Below are 24,115 nucleotides of genomic sequence, written 5' to 3'. Positions count from 1 at the left end.
CTGTAATGAAAAAAGTATAAAAGCTGAACCAAAAACGAGGGTCTTCGGAACCCTGACTTTGGACGCTAGTCCTCAGGCTTCCCGGGCCCTGAATAAAGCACCGCATAAACTGACTCTGTTGGTTTGTGTTTTGGTTACGGGCAACAGTTTTCTGGCGACCCAGATGGGACTCCGGGGGTGGCTGGGGCGGTTCACGTGCTGATTCACTCCAAGCCGGCACCAGGTGATTCCTGGAGGAGACATCAACCCGTGCCCGACCCCGCGCCTGACGGACAACCATGAGGTAAGCCCGAAGGTGCTTTATTCCTTATAGAAATAAGTTAGTATTAGGTTAGTATTAGATCCGGTCTGTTGGAAGCCTAGGCGCTGGTCGTAAGACACGGCAAGTAGAAAGCTGTGCGGATCCAGCACTTGCCACTCGCGGCGACGAGTATAGGCAAGTTCGGTATCTGGTTCTGGTAATCGGCCGAATATTGGTTTTGTGCGTGTGTGTGTGTGTGTAAGAGCGCGCAAATATAAGTGTCAGCATGCTGCCTTTTAAGACCTTTAGAGCTCTGTCTTGTAATAGCAAGGATATCCCTGAGGATTCATCTCGGTTGTCTGTTAAAACATTGGAAAGAGGGTAATTTTGGGCAGGAATTGCGGAGGAAAACCTTGGTTGATTACTGTAATCATGTGTGGCCTGAATATGAAACGGGGGGAATGCAGTGGCCACGAAATGGTACATTAACTCCTGAAATATTAAGCCCTATGATGAGTTCCTTGCGGGAAACTGAGAAAAAAAAAAAAAAAAAGAGAAAAAAAAGAAAAAAAAAAAAAGAGAAAAAAAAGAAAAAAAAAAAAAAAAAAGAAAAAGAGAAAAAACAAGGAAAAAAGAGAAAGAAAAAGCATGTGGATTGTTGGAAGTAGAATGTGATAAATGTCCTGGTTGTAAAGAGCGTAAGATACGATTTTCGGAGGAATAGGAGGATGTGTCTTTGTTGGTCTCCCCGAGCCCCCGCCGCTCCCACCTCCTGAGGCTCCCCCGGTAAATACGGCTAGGGTCCCTCTTCCTTCCTCATCCGAGGAGGGGATAGAGCAGGAAGGATTGGGTTAATCAGCCGAGAACGCCGCTTGCGGAGCGGACTCGGAGAGGGAGGCTGGAGAAAGGAGGCGGTTTTTCGCAGCCTCAGTGAATGGCTCCGCTGCGAGAGGCAGTGGGAGCAGATGGAGGGAAGGTGATGAGAAAGGTTCCTTTTTCACCGAATGATTTAATAATATGGAAACAATCGGCGGGGGCGTACAGGGAAAATCCTGAGAAAGTGGCTCGGGTTGTGAAAATGGTAATAAAAACTTAGAATCTTGATTGGAATGATTTGCAAATGTTGCTGGACACTATAGAAAAGGAGAAAGGGCGCCGGCGGCGTCGGGGGGGGAGGCGCGGGCCTCTCCCCCGGCCACCCCGCACGGGCGGGCGGCTGTCTGCGTCGGGCGGAGCTCGTCCCGCTCGGGTCGCCAGGGTTGACGTCGGGGCCAGTGGGGCCCGGCGCGGCGACCAGGGAGGTCCTTGAAGGAGAGGTGACGCTGGATTGGGGAAAGGCTTCGGGCGTTTTGGGAAACAGGGACCCCAGGTAAATCAAAAGCGGCAGTACCAGTGGTAGTGGAATTAAAAGAAGGGGCTCAGCCGGTGAGGGTACGGCAATACCCCATCAGTCTGGAAGCTAGGAAGGGAATAGCCCCCATGTTAACTCAATTCTGAAATTTAGGAATTTTGCAGGAGTGTGAATCTGAATTCAACACTCCTATCTTCCCGGTCAAAAAAGCCTAATGGTAATTACAGGTTAGTACAGGACTTAAGGGCAATTAATTTAATCACCAAAGATATACATCCTGTAGTGGCAAATCCGTACACATTGTTAACATCTGTTTCTGAGAAATTTCAATGGTTTACAGTAATTGATTTAAAAGATGCCTTCTTCTGCATACCCCTGGCACCTGAAAGCAGAAATATCTTTACATTCAAATGGGAGAACCCCGACACAGGACGGAAGCACCAACTCACATGGACCAGGCTTCCCCAAGGATTTAAATCCTCGCCCACCATATTCGGTAACCAGCTGGCCAAGGAACTTGAGGAATGGAAGATTACCCAGGTAAAAAAAAAAAAAAAAAAAAAAAAAAAAAAAAAAAAATATTTTGCCTTTTTCGTATGTGGTATTGCAATATGTGGATGATATTTTCCTGGGTACCACAGAACAGGGTCTCTGCCTCAAATTAACCATTGGACTATTGAATATGCTGGGACAGGCTGGATACCGGGTATCCAGAGAAAAGGCACAGCTGGTCAAACAAAAGGTCATCTATTTAGGATGTGAAATTTCGCAGGGGGTTCGTCGTTTGGGAGTAAATCGCATACAAGCCATATGTGCAATTCCAGTACCCTGTAATAATCAGGAACTAAGATCTTTTCTAGGAATGATCGGCTGGTGTTGACTGTGGATCCCCGACTTTGGGCTGACAGCCAAACGACTGTATGAGGTTGTGAAGGAACCGAGATTTAAGTGGGGACCCACGGAAGATAAAGCATTTCGGGAGTTAAAACAGGCCCTCAAGGAAGCACCTGCCCTGGGTCTGCCGGATCTAACCAAGGACTTTCAACTGTATGTACATGAAAGGCAAAAGTTAGCCTTGGGGGTGCTCACTCAGAAACTGGGGTCTTGGAAAAGGCCGGTTGGGTACTTTTCTAAACAATTGGACTCAGTAAGTGGGGGATGGCCAGGATGCCTAAGAGCAGTGGCAGCCACAGTAATCCTGATCCAAGAAGCACGTAAGCTAACATTGGGCAAGCACATGACAGTTTATGTGCCTCATATGGTCATCACAGTATTGGAACAAAAGGGGGGTCATTGGCTCTCGTCGAGCAGGATGCTCCAATACCAGGCCCAATTGAGGGAACAGGATGATGTGGAGCTGAAAATAACAAATCACCTTAACCCAGCAGAATTCCTCAGGTCCACCCAGGAAGAAGGAGAGCTGGAACATGACTGTGTGGAGGTAATTAAACAAGTGTACGCCAGCCGGAAGGACCTGAAGGATGAGCCACTGCCGGACCCTGATTGGGAACTGTTTACGGACGGGTCCAGTCCAGCTTTGTGGAACGAGAAGCTGGCTCGGATGTTGCAGGCACGAAAGAACATCAAGGGTTGGTGTGTGACCCCAACAGGACAGGTGATCCTGCCGGTGAGAATCATGAAGATAGTACTGGAAACAGAACACAATAAGTGTCACTGGGGTGCGGAGGCAATGGTAAAATTTTTGAAAAATGAAATATTCTCAAACCAGATGTTAACATTGGCAAAAAGAGTAAATGCAATGTGTCCGGTGTGTATCAAAAACAACCCAGTGGTAAGAAGGCAGGTACAAATGGGTAAGTTACAGGTAGGTCCCCAACCAGGAGATTATTGGCAAATAGACTTCTCTGAGTTACCAAAAGCCCAGGCATACAAACATCTGTTGGTGTATGTGTGTACATTCTCGGGATGGCCAGAAGCTTTCCCTTGCAGGACCAATCAGGCAAAGGAAGTAGTAAAAACACTTTTGAAAGAAATCAACCCTAGATTTGGGGTGCCGTTGGGCTATCATCAGATAGGGGTCCTCATGTCACTGCAGGGATCGTGCAGGAGATTTCTGTAATACTAGGGATAACTTGGAATCTGCACACGCCCTGGAGACCCCAATCAAGTGGTAAGGTAGAGCGGATGAATCAAACATTGAAAAAACCAAATTAAGAAAATTTGTCAAGAAGCAAAAATCCAGTGGCCGCAGGCATTGCCTTTAGCTCTGTTAAGAGTTAGGATTAAACCAAGGGAAAGGATAGGGGTAAGTCCGTACGAAATTTTGTACGGCAAACCATACCATGCTGTTACTTACCAAGGGGACCCTCATCTGGTAGGGGATCAGGTGATATTAAATTATGTATTGTCTCTGAATAAGACCCTTACAGCACTCAGAGGAGCGTTGCAGTGGAACCGACTGTTACCCCTGGAAAATCCGGTCCACGACATCCTTCCAGGAGACCAAGTCTACATCAGGAACTGGTCAGTGGAACCACTGAAGGCTATAACCCAGAAGGAGGTAATATCTCCAGAAGAAGGGACGCCTCCACCTGCTTATCAAGAGGCTTAAAGGTTGAGCATCCTTGCGAAGGAATAATCGAAGGATGCTCAAAAGGGGGGAATTGTTACAGTTTATAGTAGAAATAAAATAATATTGGTTGTAAAATTTTAAAAATGGACAAATTAAGAGTTAGAAGGGGCTCGGGTAGACTAAAACTCTGGAAATAAGTAACTAGTTAAGAATGAGCTAACCCTTACAAGAACAATGATCAAGGGAGAATAAGGAGTATGTTGACCCCATCAGCAAAAACATTAATCAAAAGGAGAATAGTTAAGCAAACTGATGCCATATACCAAAGATCAAGATAAAATATTGTATCCAGGTGGTGGGCCAGGTGGTAATGACAGCTGAGATGGTAAACCGTGGATTTACAGTTTAAGAGATGACTATCTATTGTTATTTGTAAGATCTATGTGACTGTTTGTCTATTGTTATCTGCATGATCTATGTGACTGTTTGTGACTAAAATTTATGTAACTCTGTACGTGGCCTGTAATGAAAAAAGTATAAAAGCTGAACCAAAAATGAGAGTCTTCGGAACCCTGACTTTGGACGCTAGTCCTCAGGCTTCCCGGGCCCTGAATAAAGCACCGCATAAACTGACTCTGTTGGTTTGTGTTTTTGGTTACGGGCAACAAGGTGGTCAAAGTTCATATTGTCATAGAATCATTGAATCACAAACTTATTTGGGTTTCAAGGGACCTCTAAAGTCCTTCTAATCCAACCCCCTGCAATTAGCAGGGCCAGTCACTATGAGATGAGTTTTTTCAGACGTCCTCAGGCCTCACCTTGAATATCTCCAAGGATGAGGCTACAACTACCTCCCTGGGCATCAACTTCTCTTTTATCCTCTGCCCTCTATGTAAAGAACTTTTTCCTAACATCCAATACAAGTCTTGAACATCTCTCATACGAAGAATAACTGTGAGAGTTGGAGCTTTTTAGCTTTGAGAAATCAAGGCTGAGGAGGGGATGTTATGAATGTCTATAAATATCTGAGGGGTGGGTGTCAAAAGGAAGGGGCCAATCTCTTTTCATTGGAAGGAGTGGGTTTGAGCTGGAACATAGGAAATTCCACCTCAACATGAGGAAAACTTCTTGTCTTTGAGGCTGTGGGAATACTGGAAATGGCTGCACAGAGAGGCTGTGGAGTCTCCATTTCTAGAGATTTACAACACATCCCTGGGTGTGTTCCTGTGTGGCCATGGGGTCCATCCTGCTGCAGGCAGGTGAAAGACAAAGAGGGGACTGCTGAAGCAGAGTGGGCATGGGACAGAAAGGCCTGGGGTGCAGCTGGCCTTTAGCAAGCCCTTTGCCATGCTCTACCATTGTCCTGTTGTAGCCAGACTGGGGATGTCTGGATTGAAGAGGTGGGTGATGTGGTGGGTGGGAAGTTCACGAGATGATGAGGGTCACAGTGCCATCAGTAACCCAAAAGTCCTCCTGAAAGGATGTGACAGTGCCTCAGTGTCCAGAACTTGTACCAGCACTGTTGCCTGTCTTTATCCATGGGCACGATCACTTCCCTACTCCTGCTGGCCCTGCTATTCCTGATATAAGCCAGGATGTTGGTGGCCTTCTTGACCACCTGGGCACACAGCTGGCTGATTCTCAGCTGTCTGTCCACCAGCACTGACTGGGGCTGATGCTGTGAATGGGTTTAAGAAGGGAGTTCCATGGGGACAGGGGCTTCAGTTGAGTGGAATCATGGAATGGGTTGGGTTGGAACTAGATGATCTTGAACCCTTCCAACCCAGCCCATTCCATGATTCCATTGTTCTGTGAGACAGTCCCAGCCAGTTCCAGATCTGGGCATCTCCACAGCCAGCACCAGGGCTTTGTGATGCAGGGCCTGGTGCCTGGAAAACACTGTTATGGGGGTTTCCATGGTGACCCTGAGGGTATATAAGGGGTGTGGAGACCTGGGGTTGCCCATATCTGGGAGAGCACCTCCCTCAGGAGTCAGCAGCTGCCCTGGGTGACCATGAATGAATGTCTGTGGCAGAAAATGCCCTAGATGTCCATGGAGAAGGAGGTGGAAGCCTGCTGCCAGCCCTCCACAAGACCCCAAGGTCAGTGACTGAAGGAAGGGCCAGAACAGCAGTTCCCCTGCAGGCTGTGGGGAGAGGGCAGCTGTCCCCTGCAGCCCATGGAGGAGCACGGAGGGGCAGATGTGGATCTGCAGCCCATGCAGGAGCACTCAGGGTGACATTAGTTACTAACTGAAATACATTAAATTTTAGAAAAAAGTCCCATTTGAGCAACGTGAGGATGTCTGGGGCAAGGGGCAGGAAGGTGAGATGGCTTTTGTCTCTCTGTGTCTAGATTTCCTTCTTTTCCTTTCCAGCAGGGCTGTTCCATGCCAGCTGTGCAGTTGAGTTTCCAGCCCCTCAGTCTCTCTCCCTTCTCCTCTCTCCTTTCCCCAGAGGGGAAGGTGTCTCTGCTCCAGCACTGCTCTCCCCTCGGGGACTGCTCTCAGCTGCCCCTCTCCTCTGCCCTGCAGCTCTCAGAGCGGTTCCTTTCCCCTGCTTGAAGATGTTGATGGCAGAGGCACTGTGGCTGCTGGGAGAGCTGTGTTTGGACTGGGTGTGCTTGAAATGCTTGAGTAGCACAGCTGGCAAAAGCTCTGGGTGTTTGAGGAGCTGATTCTGAAACTTTTCTCCCCAAACCCCCCTGGTTCTGTTCAGGCAGAGTTTCTGGTGGCCACTCAGTCCTGCTGCCAGGGAGCCAGGGGAGCATGTGGCACGGGTGTTTCTGCCTGGCTGTAGACTCCAGGAGCTGGCACAGCTCTTCAGAGGTGTGTTACTGCTCCTTGCCTGTCTTCATGAGCTCCTTGCCTTGCTTCATGAGCTCTCCTGAAACCTCTGTAGGAAACACCGTGGGTCATGAGACAGGATGCCTCCAGCAGCCTGCAGTCAGGCTTCTGTCAGTTGTCTCCTGATTCAAAAACCAAATCTCACCCAGAGCAGAGATATTTGGTTTATTAAGATCTGCCCAGAAAAGGTGCCAGCAGTAATTTCCCCAAAGCCTGAAGGCCTCTGGAGAAGACTTTAGGGTTTGCTCTGCACACCAAAGACACAGAAGAACCTTCAGGGCAGTAAAGGCTGCCTTGGTCATTGTCCTCCTGATTTACACCTGAAAGCACTGATTCAACAGCTTCTTATCTCCAGGTTCCTGAGGTCTTTGTTTTGTGATCAGGTCAGGAAGTGTGTCCTCCCATTCCCTTCTCCCCACCCCCTTTACACCACCCCTTCAGGTTTTTAAACCTGGAATACCATTTGTGGCTTAACCCTTTTCTTTCAACAACAAATCCCAGACTCATGGGGGTATTTTACACATCCCATAACCATCACTTTTGTGCTTGGAGAGCCACAAATCACAGAATGATTTGTACTTTAGAGGACATTAAAGATCATCTAGCTCCAACCCGCTGCATGGGCAGGGACATCTCCCACTTGACCAGGATGCTCATCCAACCCCATCACCCCTGGCCTTGAATCTCTGGGCAACCTGGGCATCTTCCTCACAGCAAAGAATTTCTTCCTCATATCTCAAATCAATCACCCTTCTTCAAATATGAAACCTTTCCCCACTTGTCTGGTCATTCCAAGCCCTTGTCAATAGTCCCTCCTACTCCCTCCTGATTTGATAATTCTGTGATAAAATATGCAACCCTTGGAAATGATAATGGAGATGTCAGGTGATCACTAGTTCCAGTCCTGGCACCACAACCCAATGCCTCTGATCTCTCTTGTTTTATGGGACTGCAGAGTTGGACTCTGCAGCCTCCCAAAACTCAAGGTCCTGTGAACAGAAAAAATTATTACAGAATGAATTCTGTGCCAGGATCAGAAACAAGCTGAGAGTGAAATGGAAATAAAGTGAGAAGAAGAACCTTAAGGGCAGTAACCCTGACCTGGGTTGGTCATTGTCCCCCTGAGTTTACACCTGAAAGCAGTGAATTAACAGCCTCTTATCTCCAGGGCGTGCAGGCTTTGTGTTGAGGTTGGGTCAGCACCACCCAGCTGTGATGTGTCCCCTCCCCCTGCCCATGCCACAAGCCTGATGTCCCAACCCCCTCAGCACATAACCCTGCTTTCCCCCCTGCCAACTGCCAACCTCAGGAACCAGGTCTGGTCCCTCCCCCCCGAGGCCCCTCCCCACCTTTTCTTCCTCCACCCGCCGCTTCCTGTGATCGCGCTGCAGCACCCGGGAGGTTTCACTCCTTTACCCTGGGACTGCACCCACACCCCCCTCCCTGCAGCTGGGACCCCCCAACTGGTGACCGACAGAGCATCGCTACCCCTCCCCACCGGCCTGGGCTGTGCCCCCCCTGCAGGTACCGAGAGGGGATGGGAGGTGATGGGAGGGGGGTGGTTTTCCCAGTACTGCCCAAACTGGGGGCGAGAAGCACAAGATGGGGAGGGAGGGGAATGGGTGAGAGGGGGATAATAAACTTATCCCTGGGGTGAGGGCAGTAAGTTTAGCAACCCCCTAACCTCTTCAAGGGGGTTGAGGAGCCAAGCCATCTCCACACACTTTAGTCATAGAAGGATTTGGGTTGGAAGGGACCTTGAATGTCATCTGGACCAACTTCCAGCTCTACAGGGAGACTGTTGGTGGTCATACTGTGGAACACTGGGGTTGGCCAGTTCAGAGCAGCTGCCCTGGCCTCTAGCCCATGGTGCCTGTGGAACCAACATTCCAGAGCTGTGGAGAACCCAGAAAAATGTTTCTGATCTCCCTTACTCTTGCAGAGTTGGAGTCTGCAGCATCCCAGAAATTGAGGTGCTCTGAAGAGGCAAAAATTATTTGAGAGTGATTTCTGTCCCAGGATCAGAAACAAGCTGAGTGTGAAATCGAAATGAATAGGAAGAACCTTCAGGGCAGTAACCCTGACCTGTGTTTGTCATTGTCCCCCTGAGTTTACACCTGAAAGCAGTGAATTAACAGCCTCTTATCTCCAGGCCCATGGGCTTTGTGTTGAGGTTGGGTCAGCACCACCCAGCTGTGATGTGTCCCCTGCCCATGCCACAACCCTAATGTCTCCAACCCCCCTAGGACACAACTCTGGTGTGTGCCCCCTGCCAACTTCCAACATCATTCACTCCAACCTCAGGTCATTCCCCCCCGAGGCCCCTCCTCACCTTTACTTCCTCCCCCCACCGATTCCCATGATCACGCTGCAGCTCCCGGGAGGTTTTGTTCCGCTGCCCCCAGAGCTGCACCCACATCCCCCGGCCCACAGTAGTTTAAGACAGCAATGGGGGTGTCCTAAATTACCTCTTACAGTGTCAGCACAATTGGGTCATCACAGCTCAAGCCAGCAGTGGCTCAAAACCCCAGCACCCTCTGCCCCACACAATGGCCCCTTTGGGTTTTGGTTGCCAGTGCAGCTCCTAAAGATGAAGTAAAGGATGATTAGTGGGTGTCCAACTCTAGGGGTAACCTCCCTATTCCACCTAGCACTCCATTTCCACCTACAGTATGTTTGAGGTAGGTTTTGGCTGCCACCAAAAGAAAAAAAACCCAATGCCTATTTTGTCACTATACTATGGCTTCTTTCTCAAACATGGGATGACTCCATCAGGGCAAAAACCTCCCTGGGTGTCGTAAGGATAGGAAAGATTTTGGTATAAGTGTATTTTTGAAAATCATTGAAATCCATGCAGGAGAAAAGTTTGACATCAGCAAGGAACGCAGGAGAAGGTTTAGGATCTGCTCAACCCATCTCCACCATCAGAAAATCCATCAGGGTGAGAGACCCCAGAGATGTCCTGACTGCAGGAGACGGTTTAGCGACAGCTCGGATCTGGTCCAACAGTGAAACCATCACACAGGCACCATGTCCTACACCTGCCCTGACTGTGGGAAAGATTTTCAATGGCGATCAGATTTCATCAAGCATCAACGGATCCATATGGGCGAGAAACCCTTTAAATGTTCCGAGTGTGGGGAGGAGTTTGCTCAGAGTTCCAATTTATCACGGCATCACCGCATCCACAGGAGAGAGAAACCCTATAAGTGTCTGGAGTGTGGGAAGGAGTTTACCCAGAGTTCCAATTTATCACAGCATCACCGCATCCACACAGGAGAGAAACCCTATAAGTGTCTGGACTGTGGGAAGGAGTTTTCCCAGAGTTCTGCATTATCACGTCATCACCTCATCCACACAGGAGAGAAGGTTTATCCCTGCACTCACTGTGGGAAAGCCTTCAACAGGAGCACCTCTTGGATTAATCACCAACATGTCCACACTGAGGAAAAACCTTACATGTGTCCCCAGTGTGGCAAGGGCTTCACAGCAAGCTCAGGTCTCACCCGACACCTACGGATCCATAGAGGTGAACGTCCCTACAAGTGTCCTGAGTGCGGGAAGAGCTTCACAGCCAGCTCGAGTCTCTCCCGACACCTACAGATCCATACGGGTGAACGTCCCTACAAGTGTCCCGACTGTGGGAAGAGCTTCAGGCAAAGCTTCCATTTGAAGAAGCATCAACGCCTCCATACCAGTGAAAAACTTTAAAGCTACACTCAGTGCAAGAGGAGATTTTACTGGAAATTAGATTTCATCTGTCATTACCTGACCCATCACAGCCATCACCAAGTATGAGGGGTCAAGTTGCCCTCATTTTACAAGCTCCATCACATCAATGATGCTTTCTTCAGCTTCTCGAGGACAACAAAATGGAGTCAGATCAGGAACCACTTCATAACTCACTCAAAATTTCATATTTAATATTTGTTTCAGCATCATGAAGGATTTTTTTTAAATATAAGGAAAAATCAGAAAAGTATTTACCATTCCGACACCCTCCTAAAGGGATGTGGCAGGATGGGATCCTGGACACTTTTCCTGCACAGCAGGCTGGGAGTGCAGCTGAGGGAGCAGTAGAAGAGGGAGGCAGCAGACTGCAGGACAATGCTGACAGCAACACAGCAGGATCATCTCTACTACACGGTTTTTAAAGACTTCCAGGGTTGGTGATTCTACCACCTTCCTGTGAAGACTGTTCTGACACCAAACCAGTCTCTCAGTAAAAAAATTCTTCCTCAGATCTGACCTAGACCTCTCCTGGTGCAACTTCAGTCTATGTTCTCTTGTTCTCTCATTGTTCATTTGAGAGAAGAGGCCAGCACCCACCTCAACACAACCTCCTCTCAAGGAGTTACCATAGAATCATAGAATTGGCTGGGTTGGAAGGGACCTCAGAGATCATCAAGTCCAACCCCTGATCCACTGCCGCTGCAATTAAAAGACCATGTCACTGAGTGCCACATCCAGTCTCTTTTCAAATATCTCCAGACACGGAGAATCCACTCCTTCCCTGGGCAGCCCATTCCAATGCCTGATCACCCTCTCCAGAAAGAAATTCTTTCTCATCTCCAACCTAAACCTCCCCTAGCACAATCTGAGACCCTGCCTTCTTGTCTTGCTGAGAGTTGCCTGGGAAAAGAGCCCAACCCCCCCCTGGCTCCAACCTCCTTTCAGGGAGTTGGAGAGAGTGATGAGGTCTCCCCTGAGCCTCCTCTTCTCCAGCCTCAACACCCCCAGCTCCCTCAGCCCTTCCTCACAGGAATTCTGCTGGATCCCTTCACAGCCTCCTTGCTCTTCTCTGGACCTGCTCCAGGACCTCAATCTCCTTCCTGAACTGAGGGGCCCAGAACTGGACACAGGACTCGAGCTGTGGCCTCACCAGGGCTGAGTACAGGGGCAGAATCCCTTCCCTGGACCTGCTGGCCACGCTGTTCCTGATCCAGGCCAGGATGCCATTGGCCTTCTTGGCCACCTGGGCACACTGCTGGCTCCTGTTCAGCTTCCTGGCAATCCAGACTCCCAGGTCCCTTTCTGCCTGGCTGCTCTCCAACCACTCTGTGCCCAGCCTGGAGCTCCCCATGGGGTTGTTGTGGCCAAAGTGCAGGACCCGGCACTTGGCCGTGTTAAACCTCATCCCCTTGGGAGCAGCCCAACTCTCCAGTCTGTCCAGGTGCCTCTGCAGAGCCCTCCTGCCTTCCAGCTGATCAACACTTCCCCCCAGCTTGGTGTCATCTACGAATTTGCTGATGATGGACTCAATCCCCTCATCTAAATCATCAATGAAGATATAATGAACAGCACTGGGCCCAACACTGATCCCTGGGGGACACCACTAGTGACCGGCCGCCAACTGGATCAGCACCGTTCAGCACCACTCTCTGGGCCTGGCCCTCCAGCCAGTTCCTAACCCAGCACAGGGTGCTCCTGTCCAAGCTGTGGGCTGACAGCTTTTTCAGGAGGATGCTGTGGGAGACGGTGTCAAAGGCCTTGCTGACGTCCAGGTAGACCACATCCACAGCCTTCCCCGCATCCACCAGTCGGGTCACCTGATCATAAAAGGAGATCAGGTTGGTCAGACAGGACCTGCCCTTCCTAAACCCCTTCTGGCTGGGTCTGATCCCTTGCCCATCCTGCAGGTGCTGTGTGATTTCACTGAGGATGATCTGTTCCATGACCCTGCCAGGCACTGAGGTCAGGCTGACAGGCTTGGAGTTTCCTGGGTCCTCTTTCCGGCCCTTTTTGTGGATTGGTGTGACATTCGCCAACTTCCAGTCATCTGGGATGTCCCCAGTGAGCCAGGACTGTTGGTAGATGATAGAGAGAGGCTTGGCAAGCTCTTCTGCCAGCTCCCTCATCACCCTTGGATGGATCCCATCCGGTCCCATAGACTTGTGGTGATCCAAGCATCTCAACAGGTCACTGACTGTGTCCTTCAGGATTACAGGGGGGCTGTTTAGATTCTTGTCTCTTTCTACAAGCTCTACTATATTCCTGCCCATGTCCAGTAAGGAATGGATGTTTTCCCTGCCCCTTCTTTTTTTGCTGCTGATATATTTGTAGAAGGACTTTTTGTTCTCCTTCACAGAGGTGGTGAGATTCTGTTCACATTGTGCCTTTGTCTCTCTGATTTTTTTTCTACATGACTTAACTCTATTCCTAAATTCCTCTTGAGTAGTTAGCCCTTTTTTCCATAATTGGTAGGCCCTCTTCTTAACCCTAATTTCTTTCAGAGTCTCCCGATTCAGCCAGACTGGTCGTCATCCCCACCGGCTCGCCTTTCGGCACACCGGGACAGCCTGCTCTTGTGCTTTCAAAACTTGCTCCTTGAAGTATGACCATCCCTCTTGAACCCCTCTGTTTTCAAGGGCTGTTTCCCAGGGTATATTCTGAACAAGTCTTCTGAATAGGCCAAAATCTGCCCTCCGGAAGTCCAACGTAGAGGTTTTATTGATGGCCCTCCTTGTATCCCTGAATATTGAAACCTTTATTATTTCATGATCGCTGAGTCCCAGGCGTCCAGCGACCACCACATCTCCCACCAGCTCCTCTCTGTTTGTGAAAAGAAGGTCAAGTGGGGCTCCATCCCTGGTGGGCTCATTTACCAGCTGGAGCAGGAAATTATCCTCTGTACACTCTAGAAATCTGCTAGACTGCTTCCTCTCTGTGGTGTGGAGTTCCCAGCAGATGTCTGGCAGGTTAAAGTCACCCACGAGAATAAGGGATGATGATTTTGAGACATCCGCCAGCTTCCTGTTGTTTCTGTGATAGCGACTACATCATAGCTTTCCTGATGCACGATGGCTTCCAGCTCCTCTTGTTTGTTGCCCATGCTGCGTGCATTGGTGTACATGCACTTCAGGTGGGCTGCTGGTTTGTCTCTTACCTTGGGTAGACCACCCTTAGGCTCCTCTCTGGAGAGCCCAGTTTCAACCCCTTCCCCCTTCAAACCTAGTTTAAAGCCCTCCTTATCAGCCTCTCCAGCTTATAAGCTAGAGACCTTTTCCCCTTGTTAGTTAGATGAAGCCCATCTGATCTGAGGACACTAGGTAGTCTGGAAGTTGTCCCATGGTCGAAAAACCCAAAGTTCCACCGGTGGCACCAATCCCTTAGCCACCTATTGATCAGATAAGTTTTCCTAGTCCTCTCCTCATTCAGGTCTTCTACTGCTGGAACTGAGGCGAACACCAGCTGTGCTCCTGACCCATCAATTAAACGACCCAGTGCCTTGAAGTCCTTTTTAACCACCTTTGTACTTCTTCCAGCAATGTCATCACTGCCAGCCTGGACTACCAACAGCGGATAATAATCTGAGGGCTGAATTAGTTGAGGGAGTCTCCTACTAATATCCCTCACCCCGGCACCGGGAAGGCAGCAGACCTCTCTGTGGGATGGGTCAGGTCGACATCTAGGGCCCTCAGTTCCCCTCCGAAGGGAGTCACCAACTCCAACTCCCCTTCTTTTCTTCTTTGTAGCTGTAGTTGTAATTTGTCTGGTAGACGGGGGGCGAGCAGGAGACCTTTCCGAGAGATCTTCCTCTTGTCTGGCCTCTGCCTCATTTTCTGAGTCCAGGGCCCCATATGTGTTCTTTAAGGGCACATGGGGGGGGTGGTGGGGGTTGGGAGGGGATTCCTTTACCTTTCCGATGGGAGACCTGTTTCCATTCCCCCCTATCCACCTGGTCTGCGACAATTGTCTGATGGGAGGAGGGGCAGGGCTTCACCGACTCCTTTTGGATTTCTTTTGGGGTCGAAAGGGTGTGACTCCACCAATCAATTTCCCTTTCACTGTCTCTAATACTTTTTAGTCTCTCTACTTCCTCCTTAAGCTCTGCCACCATGCATAGGAGGTCGTTCACCTGCTCACATCTCACGCAGACACTGTCCTCAGTTGCTAGCACTGGGCTCAAACACTCTGCGCAGCCAGAGGCCTGAACAGCTACATCCATCTTCAGGGCTGGTAGATTCAAGGTTGGTGGTAAAACGCAAACTTGTAGGCCGATTGTTGGTGGTGCTGTGGGTAGGGTTCCATGTGAGGGTTAAGGCCAGCCCAAGTTTTCAGTGGTCACTCTTTGTATTTGTTTTCCAGTCCCCATTGTTCGGCCTTTTGGGACCCCATTCAGCAATAGGGGAAAATGGCCGCTTCGTGCTTTGTAGTGGAACAGAGCGACCAGGTGCCTCTGATCATCAAGAAGTGGGTGTGAGCCGCTATCAACTCCACCTGTGCCCAGTCAGGGCAGGGCCCCTATGGAGCATGTGCAAGACCATGGGGCCAATAAATAGTGAGGCTCACAGCCACCAAGGCAGCTCATTTTAGAGCTAGCTTAGAGAGCAGCTGGTTGCTTCCATAGCAGCAGAACATCTTTGCTAGTTCCACACTGTGGGCAATAGACTCGGATCACATCCTACGAGTCTATATCATCGTATCGACGCTTCAGTCCCGGACAAGAGACTCCTTTCCGGCAACACCAGGCCCTGCATCACAAAGCCCTGTTAGTGGCTGTGGAGATGCCCAGATCTGGAACTGGCTAGGACTGTGTCACAGAATCATGGAATCATGGAATGGGGTGGGTTGGAAGGGTTCAAGATCATCTAGTTCCAACCCAACCCATTCCATGATTCCACTCAACTGAAGCCCCTGTCCCCATGGCAATCCCTTCTAAAACCCATTCACAGCATCAGCCCCAGTCAGAGCTGGTGGACAGACAGCTGAGTATCAGCCAGTTGCGTGCCCAGGTGGTCAAGAATGCCAACAACATCCTGGCTTATATCAGAAATATCATGGCCAGCAGGAATAGGGAAGTGATCGTGCCCATGGAGAAAGACAGAAAACAGTGTTGGCACAAGTTCTGGACACTGAGGCACCGTCACTGCTTGCCAGGAGGACTTTGGATCCCTGATGGCACTGTGACCCTCATCATCTCATGAACTTCCCACCCACCTCTTCAATCCAGACATCCCCAGTCTGGCTACAACAGGACAATGGTAGAGCATGGCAAAGGGCTTGCTAAAGGCCAGCTGCACCCCAGGCCTTTCTGTCCCCTGCCCACTCTGCTTCAGCAATCCCCTCTTTGTCCTTCACCTGCCTGCAGCAGGATGGACCCCATCACTGTCCCAGGGACTGAGGTCATAGAATCATGGAATCCTAGAATGTTAGGGGTTGGAAGGGACCTCTAGAGATCATCCAGTCCAACCCCTCTGCCAAAGCAGGATCACCCAGGGCAGGCCACACAGGAACACACCCAGGGATGTGTTGTAAATCTCTAGAAAAGGAGACTCCACAACCTCTCTGTGCAGCCTGTTCCAGTATTCCCACAGCCTCACAGACAAGAAGTTTTGCCTCATGTTGAGGTGGAATTTCCTATGTTCCAGCTCAAACCCACTGTTCCACTGAAAAGAGATTGGCCCCTTCCTTTTGACACCCACCCCTCAGATATTTATAGACATTCATAACATCCCCTCCTCAGCCTTGATTTCTCAAAGCTAAAAAGCTCCAACTCTCACAGTTATTCTTCGTATGAGAGATGTTCAAGACTTGGATTGGATGTTAGGAAAAAGTTCTTTACATAGAGGGCAGTGGATAAAAGAGAAGAGGATGCCCAGGGAGGTAGTTGTAGCCTCATCCTTGGAGATATTCAAGGTGAGGCCTGAGGAGGTCTGAAAAACCTTATCTCATAGTGACTGGCCCTGCTAATTGCAGGGGGGTTGGATTAGAAGGACTTTAGAGGTCCCTTGAAACCCAAATAAGTTTGTGATTCTATGATTCTATGACAATATGAGCTTTGACCACCTCAGTTACCATGGAGAGTGCCACGAGTTATCCCAAGATGGGGTTTGGAGGCCCCAAGCCCATGGCCAGTCTGAAGAAGTTGATGATGGGTCAATGCTCAGTGCTGTGGAGACTGTGAGCAGTAGAGCAGTATCCTGGGAGTGCCTAAAGGGTCGGTTTGGGCATGGTGGAGCTTTTCTTCCCAGTGGGAAACAGCTTGGGCAAGAAAGAATGGCCCAAAGGGCAGCTGGGGATGCCTGGAGTGGAGAGCAGAAGAAAGAAATGTCACTGCAAGGGCCATGCTGGGGAACACCACATCCCCCAGAAGGAGCCTGGATCAGCCCAAGGCTCTGTGTGCCAAGGCAGAGGCAGGGAGGACACAGAGATGTCAGGAGAGGAAGGGGACAGCAAGGTGGGGCAGGCGGGTGAAGGAGCAGAGCCTGCAGGGCAAGAGGCACAGGGGATGGGACAGCCCAGGACAGACTGTGCTGGAGAGGAGAGAGGGAAAAGGTGTGGAAAAGCTGGAGGCACACTTGGCAGAGCCAAGCTCTCCATGCCTTTGCTGATGGCTCTTGTCTCTGTCCCTGATGGCCATGGGGAGACAAGTGGAGCTTCCAGCAGCACTGGGGCTCAGGGCCTCCTTGTCCATGTGCAGGAGGCTGGGAGGTGCCGTGCCATAGTCCTGCCCTTGGCATTGCCCATCTCCACATGCCAGTGCTGCCAGGAGAGCCCTGAGGGCTGAGGCAGGGACAGGATCTCCCTCCCTTGCCAGGGGCTGGGGCTCAGGGCTGGCACCCAGGCACATGCCAAGAAACTTTGGAAACTTTGGATTCTGCCTTGGACTTTCTTGTGGAGAAAGAAGCTTCTGCAGCTTCCTCTCCTTGCCTCTTGAGCAATTGTCATGGGCTCAGCATCAACCCCCCAGAGGGCTCATTACAGCTGTGAGCTGGGCTCCTGGGATGGAGGGAGCTGCTGGCAAGTAGGCAGTGCTGCAGAGAGAGAGCTCTGGGCAGGAGCAGCTCCTCTGCAGAGCGCAGCAGGGCTGAGGACACTGCCAGGGTATCTGGGGGAGATGAGCAAGGCAGAGAGAGCTTCAGGGGGGTGAAGATGGAGGGGATGAGTGGAGGCTCAGTGGAGGAGAACCTTCCCAGCTTCTGACATGGTGAGTGTCTGGTGCAGGGCAGTGAAGCTGGTGCAGTTCCTGGAGGCATCTCCTAAAGCTGCAGAGCCAGAGGTGCTGGGAGCTGTAAGGGGGGAAGGGGCTGGAGGTGGAAGGGGAATTGTGAAGAGGAGTGAGGGGGTGTGGCAGGCAGGGGTGCCCAGGGCTGTCCTTCAGAGCAGGGTCCTGCAGCCCAGGGGCTGTGTGCTGGGGCAGGGACTCTGCTGCCTGCCTGCCTGCCTGCCAGGGGCAGCTCTCAGCCTGCCCGGGGAGCTCCCTGGTGCTGGCAGAAGCTGTGGCTGGCAGGAGACAGGGAGCACAGGGCAGGCTCCTGGTGCTGGTGAGAGAGGGATGAATTGCTCAGGGCTGCTCACAGCTCCAGCTGATGCCCAGAAGATTTCTGAGGGGACTTTTCAGGAGTCCCTTCAGGGCAGGGCTTTCCTGCTCCTGGCTGGGCTCTCCTCAGGCTCTGCTTCCACTTGTCTCTCCAGGGCATGGAAAGCTCTTTCTGCACTCTGCAGAAGGCACACAGACCCCAGTTCTCCCCAGCCCTTTTCTGAGCTGCTCCTGAGCCCCTGCACACCCAGAGATTCCCCTGGACAGGTCCTGCTGCTGCCAGGAGGGGTCTGCAGGGCAGAGCTGAGCACTCAGGGGGTGGGATGGGGGCTGTGAGCACTGACAGGGAGGAGAGCTGGGGACAGAGAAAGAGCTGCAGGCAGCAGAGATGGGCAGGGATGGAGAGGGAGCTGCTGCCTGGAAGATGATGGCAGGGGGGATTCCTGCACCTCCCAGTCATCCCCTGCAGAGCTGCTGCCCTCCCTAGAGCTAAACCCTGCTCTCTGTCACACAGCACAGTCCCCCAGCCCTTCAGATCATGGGCACTGAATTCTGAGCATACTTCCAGAAACCCTTCGCACCAGAGAGGAGAAGTGCTGGAGTCCTGACTCTCTTGGCAGCAGAACTTTGGCAGGTTCCCATCTTGCCCCTGCTGCTGCTGCCCTTATTTTTCCCTTTCTTTTTGCTGGGCTAAGGGGAGGGAGCATTTAGGATACCTCATTTAAGGTTCTTGTCCTCTTCGTGCAGCTGAGAGTAGGACTGATGGACAGAGCAGCTGTCCTCACTCTGCACTAAGGGACAGTCCCTCTGCCTCTCAGCATCCTTAAGGTTTCACTTGCAGAGCAGCAGAAATGCCAGGGGCTTCTGCATTAAAATGCTCTTCATGTGTGTGGGAGAAACTGGACCAGACCAATCCATTCAGAGTCCTTTCAGCTCTGCTCTGCAGGCTGTATATTGAGGGTGACAATGCTGAAAAGATATTTAATATCAAGAATAGATTTAATCTGAGATCCCCCCTGCTCCTTTTTACCAGTTGGTGTATGGCAGCACTGACCCCTCCCACTCCTTTATGGACATGAAACAAGGATAAGCCAGGGTGTTTAAAAGGGGCATGCCAAAGTTTTTCATGAAACAGGAAAAGCAAATTTGTGAATATCTAGGAAAAACTTAGTAATGTAAAGAAACACTGCTCTAAATTCTCCCTTTTTTTTCTTTCACTGATAGATCTATATCCCTAGTGGCATCAGATGTCCAACAGCAGCTCCATCAGGCAGTTCCTCCTCCTGGCATTTGCAGACAGGCGGGAGCTGCAGCTCTTGCACTTCTGGCTCTTCCTGGGCATCTACCTGGCTGCCCTCCTGGGCAACGGCCTCATCATCACCACCATCGCCTGTGACCACCACCTCCACACCCCCATGTACTTCTTCCTCCTCAACCTCTCCCTCCTCGACCTGGGATCCATCTCCACCACTCTGCCCAAAGCCATGGCAACTTCCCTCTGGGACAACACCAACATCTCCTACAAGGGATGTGCTGCACAGCTCTTCTTCTTTGTCTTCTTCATCACAGCAGAGTTTTCTCTCCTGACCATCATGTCCTACGACCGCTACGTGGCCATCTGCAAACCCCTGCACTACGGGACCCTCCTGGGCAGCAGAGCTTGTGTCCACATGGCAGCAGCTGCCTGGGGCACTGGGTTTCTCAATGCTCTGCTGCACACAGCCAATACATTTTCTCTGCCCCTCTGCCAGGGCAATGCCCTGGACCAGTTCTTCTGTGAAATCCCCCAGATCCTCAAGCTCTCCTGCTCACACTCCTACCTCAGGGAACTTGGGCTTATTGTGGTCAGTGCCTGCTTAGCTTTTTTCTGTTTTGTTTTCATCGTGGTGTCCTATGTGGAGATCTTCAGGGCTGTGCTGAGGATTCCCTCTGAGCAGGGAAGGCACAAAGCCTTTTCCACGTGCCTCCCTCACCTGGCCGTGGTCTCCCTGTTCATCAGCACAGCCATGATTTCCTACCTGAAGCCCCCCTTTATCTCTTCCCCCTCCCTGGATCTGGTCGTAGCAGTTCTGTACTCGGTAGTTCCTCCAGTAGTGAACCCCCTCATCTACAGCATGAGGAACCAGGAGCTCAAGGATTCTATCAGGAAACTGATTGCAATGTCATTTTTCAACAATGAGAAATTCATCATCATTCTCCAGAGATGACTCCCGCAATATGTTTTTCCCAGTATTTTTTTTTTCTGTTTTTTTGTTTGTTTGTTTGTTTTTTTAGCCACTGCATTTATCATTACTTCTGTTTTGTTGTCATTTCTGGTTATGTTCCTACATTAATGTTTAGACCTGTATAGCTAAAGCTAAAAAATGTCCCTGTTTTTAGTTTCCTGGTTACCTTATAAAATTTGTTCTAACCCTTACTGCGAGTCCTTGATTATCAACTAACAAAAAACATCTTCCCGTGTCCACATCCTGTCCCTCTAAGGTGTCACTAGACCCACTCAGCATAGTGTCACTTTCAAATTCTCTGCAGGTTCACTTGATGACACTCTCTGTGTCACTGATGAAGATATTGAACAGGACTGGTTCCGCTATGGACCCCTGAAGGACCATATTGGAATGTGACCCAGTCCCCAGCACCTCCCTGCAAAGAAAGAATTGGCATTTCCAAGGCCATGAATGGCCAGGTTGTCAGAGGAACAACTGAAAATCCAAAAGGTAAAAATTCATCCAAGAACAGTTCCAACATCTCTGTGAAAGATTCACCCGTGGGTCAATGGGAGAGCCTCCCAGGATGACCTTGTCAGCTGAAGGTGAGAGGTTTCTGCCAATGGGGTCAGAAACTCACAGTGGGAAGCCAGAGTAGGGACAGGGTGGGGTTTTGATACCAGCAGCAGAGCTGGGCTGAGGGACTCAACACCCTCTGTGCCTGAGCCTGTACTGAAGGAGTCCGCAGGGCTCTTGTGCTCAGGGAAAGGGCACAGGAGGAGAGCACGGATGGGCAGGAGCCTCAGGACATCCCAGAAGCACAAATCCAGGGTCTGCCCCTGACAGGGACTCACCCTGGCCATGGCCCAGGCTGGGGCTGCCTAGATGGGAGAGCCCTGTGGGAAAAGCTTTGGTGGGCAGAAGCTGGGCAGGAGGAGTCTTGTGTCCTGGCAGCAAGAGAGGCCACCAGCACCCTGGGCTGAATGACCAGGAGAGTTTAGAAACGGTCACTATCACCACCACCAGGAAAAACTCTTTCTTAAGGCTCTGAACTTGGTTTACTCCTCATCTAATCTTGGGCTAGCCGGGAGGTAGTGTACATTTTCTGACATTACTGATCTTCACACCCCACTGACCCCAGGAAGGACCATGACCCACAAGTGAGGGATGGGCTCTGCCTTCCCATTGCCTGAGGTTCAGAGAGTGGCCTCACTGCTTAAAAAAAGCTAATAAATAAAAGCCACCTTTAGAGATCCTTTCCCTCCCTGCAATCATGGCCTCCAGTGATCTGCTCTAACAAGGCCATGGGGAGGCTCTGGCAGCAATGGTCCTCAGTGGGGCCAATCAATGCTTCAAGGTACTTTCAGGTTCCATTCTGACTTCTGGAGCACTTTGTTCATTCATCTCTCAGCACCTGAGGATCATGGACTCAGCACCAAACACACCCTGGGGCTCCTTGAAATACAGAGAGCACTAAAGGGCCATGGCTCTCCATGGGATATTCTTCACATCTTCCAGACTTGTACAGCTAATTGGAGAGGTTTAAACACTGTAGTTAAGGATGAAAATTTCCTACTGTGCTTAATGAAAATGGTTTGTGGGAGTTTTTTCTTTTTTAACAGATCATGTCATGATTTTCAGTTTAGAGAAGAGGTGACAGAAGTTCCCTGAGGGATGACACTGTGTGGCCAACTTTACTTCTCACCTCCCCAGCCCCACCATTCCTTTCATGTCCCTCCTGGGACTTCCATCCCTGCTCCTTGCATCAGACTTCTCCTCTCCTCTCTGCAGCTGGAGGTTACAGCTCCACTGCACCACCTCCCCCCTGCTCTCCTTAGAGAACTGACTGCACACGGGCACAGCAGGAGTTTTCCTTTGTGCCAGCCAAGAAAAGTCAAACAGAGGAAGTGAAGAAGAATCTGATGAGAAAGGGTTTAGAGAGACAGAGGGGAAAAGAGAGATGTGATCATCATGACAGAGGTGGCTAAAGAGACAATCAGGCTGCTGAAAGACAGGCGAGCTTTGAACAACCTGCTGCTCAAAGCAGCACCCAGGGGAGAGGAATCTGAATGAACAAAGAGTATTCTCCGCGCTGGAGACTTGCGCAGCCATCTTTTAGAAGCATTTGCAGAGGCTGCCAATGCAGGAGTCCCCATCCCTAGAGGTGTCCAACAAAGGCACAGCTTTGATACTTGGGGAGATGATGGGGTGGTTCCAGGGGTGTAGGACTGACACATGGACTCAGTGATCTTGAAGATCTTTTCCAGCCATGATGGTTCCCTGATTCCGTGAGTCTTCAGGCATGTTCCAGCACCTGCCTGGGCACACCTGACCCTGCTTCCAGGTGACAAGGGGACCCTTTGTGACATCCCCCCACCGCACAGGCCCAGCTGCTGGAGACAGGTGAGTGAGGGGCCTTTGGCTGCTTTGCTGTGCTCCTGTATGGCAGTGGTTTCTGGGCAGATCTCTGGCCTGATCTGTGCCAGTCCCCTCTTTGTGTCCCCCTTCCCAGGGCTGGCTCTGTCCTCAGGAACTGGCATGTGGCTGGGTGCTGGTTCGGGCTCTTCATTCTCTTCTGCCAGCATCTTCAGCTCACCCTTTTCCCTCGCTCTCTTAGATTCCCAGTCTGCTTCCAGCAGACATCCGGATCCTCTACCAGCTGAGGACGAGGATGGTCAGGAGGGCTTTGAGGACTCAGGGAGGTACCTATAGAGACTGCCACCTGCCTTGTGCCTGCTCCAGCTGAGGAGGTGGCTGTCAGCAGAGGGGTGGCTGAGCAGGACCCACAGAGCCTTTGCTGTCCTGCCCTCCCCGGCTCTCCCTCGGCCCCCGCAGGCAGGAGGGGCGGCAGCGATGCCGGCAGCGCCTGCCAGGGAGCCGGGCAGGAGCCTGGTGCTCAGCACACGGCGTTTGTGCCAGGCTGCTCCTCCACTGCTCCAGCAGCACAGAAATTGTCTGCTTCACACAGGCAAGAGAAATGCGGGACAGAGTCACGCTGCACAGCATCCGGAAGAGACTGGAGGACAGCTGCAGAGACATCAGGTTGCAGGGCCTGCTCCTCCTCAGAGAGATCACGGCTGCTCCCATGACAGCGGACAGAGCCATCAACACCGCTCTGGTGCTGGGGCCAAAGCTCCCACCCCTCTTTGATGATGTAAGGCTGCTGTGGGACCTGACCCCGCAGAGGGGCCCGGGGCAAGGACAGCTGCCCTCCAGCCCAGCCCCACGGGCAGCTCTTGGGCAGGGCTGCTGCCCTCCTCATGCTCCTGGGCTCTGCTGGGAGGGCTTCTGGGCTCTGGAGCCCAGCACAGCCTCTCCTTGGCAGGATGAGGCCTCTGCTGCCCCCAGCCCCACCACCCCGCAGCATCTCCCCACTCAGAACCACGGGAACTGTGGGTAGGGAGAGGCTGTTGCTACAGTTCCCTGTCTTCCTTCCTTCCTCCCAGGAGCCCAGCCAGGTGCAGGAGCTCTCCATCAGCCTCTTTGGAGAGATGATGGGGGCTGTGGTGTGCAGAAAGAAGAGATAGGTGGAGAAGTTAATCCGGAGGGCCCTGGTCTCTCTCTTGCTCAGAATGCATGACAGCACTGAGAGTGTGGCCGAGGTACAGACTTCAGAGCTGTCCCCCTGCTTTGTCCTTCCCTCTGCCCCAGCCCTGGCAGCAGCTCAGCAGCTCTTGC

The 24,115-nt window shown here is 51.2% G+C and overlaps 1 protein-coding gene across 1 annotated transcript; it reads left to right on the top strand.

Annotated features, from left to right (window-relative positions):
- The first annotated feature begins 19,480 nt into the window (after positions 1 to 19,480).
- Positions 19,481 to 20,440, top strand: LOC115600200 (olfactory receptor 14J1-like). Its single transcript, XM_030468465.1, has one exon. The coding sequence runs from the start codon at positions 19,481 to 19,483 to the stop codon at positions 20,438 to 20,440; it is 960 nt and encodes a 319-aa protein (XP_030324325.1).
- The last annotated feature ends 3,675 nt before the right edge of the window (positions 20,441 to 24,115 follow it).

Source organism: Calypte anna, unplaced genomic scaffold (genome assembly GCF_003957555.1).
Source record: "Calypte anna isolate BGI_N300 unplaced genomic scaffold, bCalAnn1_v1.p scaffold_133_arrow_ctg1, whole genome shotgun sequence".
Classification (NCBI taxonomy): Eukaryota; Metazoa; Chordata; class Aves; order Apodiformes; family Trochilidae; genus Calypte; species Calypte anna.
This window is presented reverse-complemented; position numbering and strand designations above follow the sequence as displayed.

Bases quoted from the DNA above. Each gene is read 5' to 3' on its own strand.
- LOC115600200 (XM_030468465.1), top strand. From the start codon at position 19,481: ATGTCCAACAGCAGCTCCATCAGGCAGTTCCTCCTCCTGGCATTTGCA.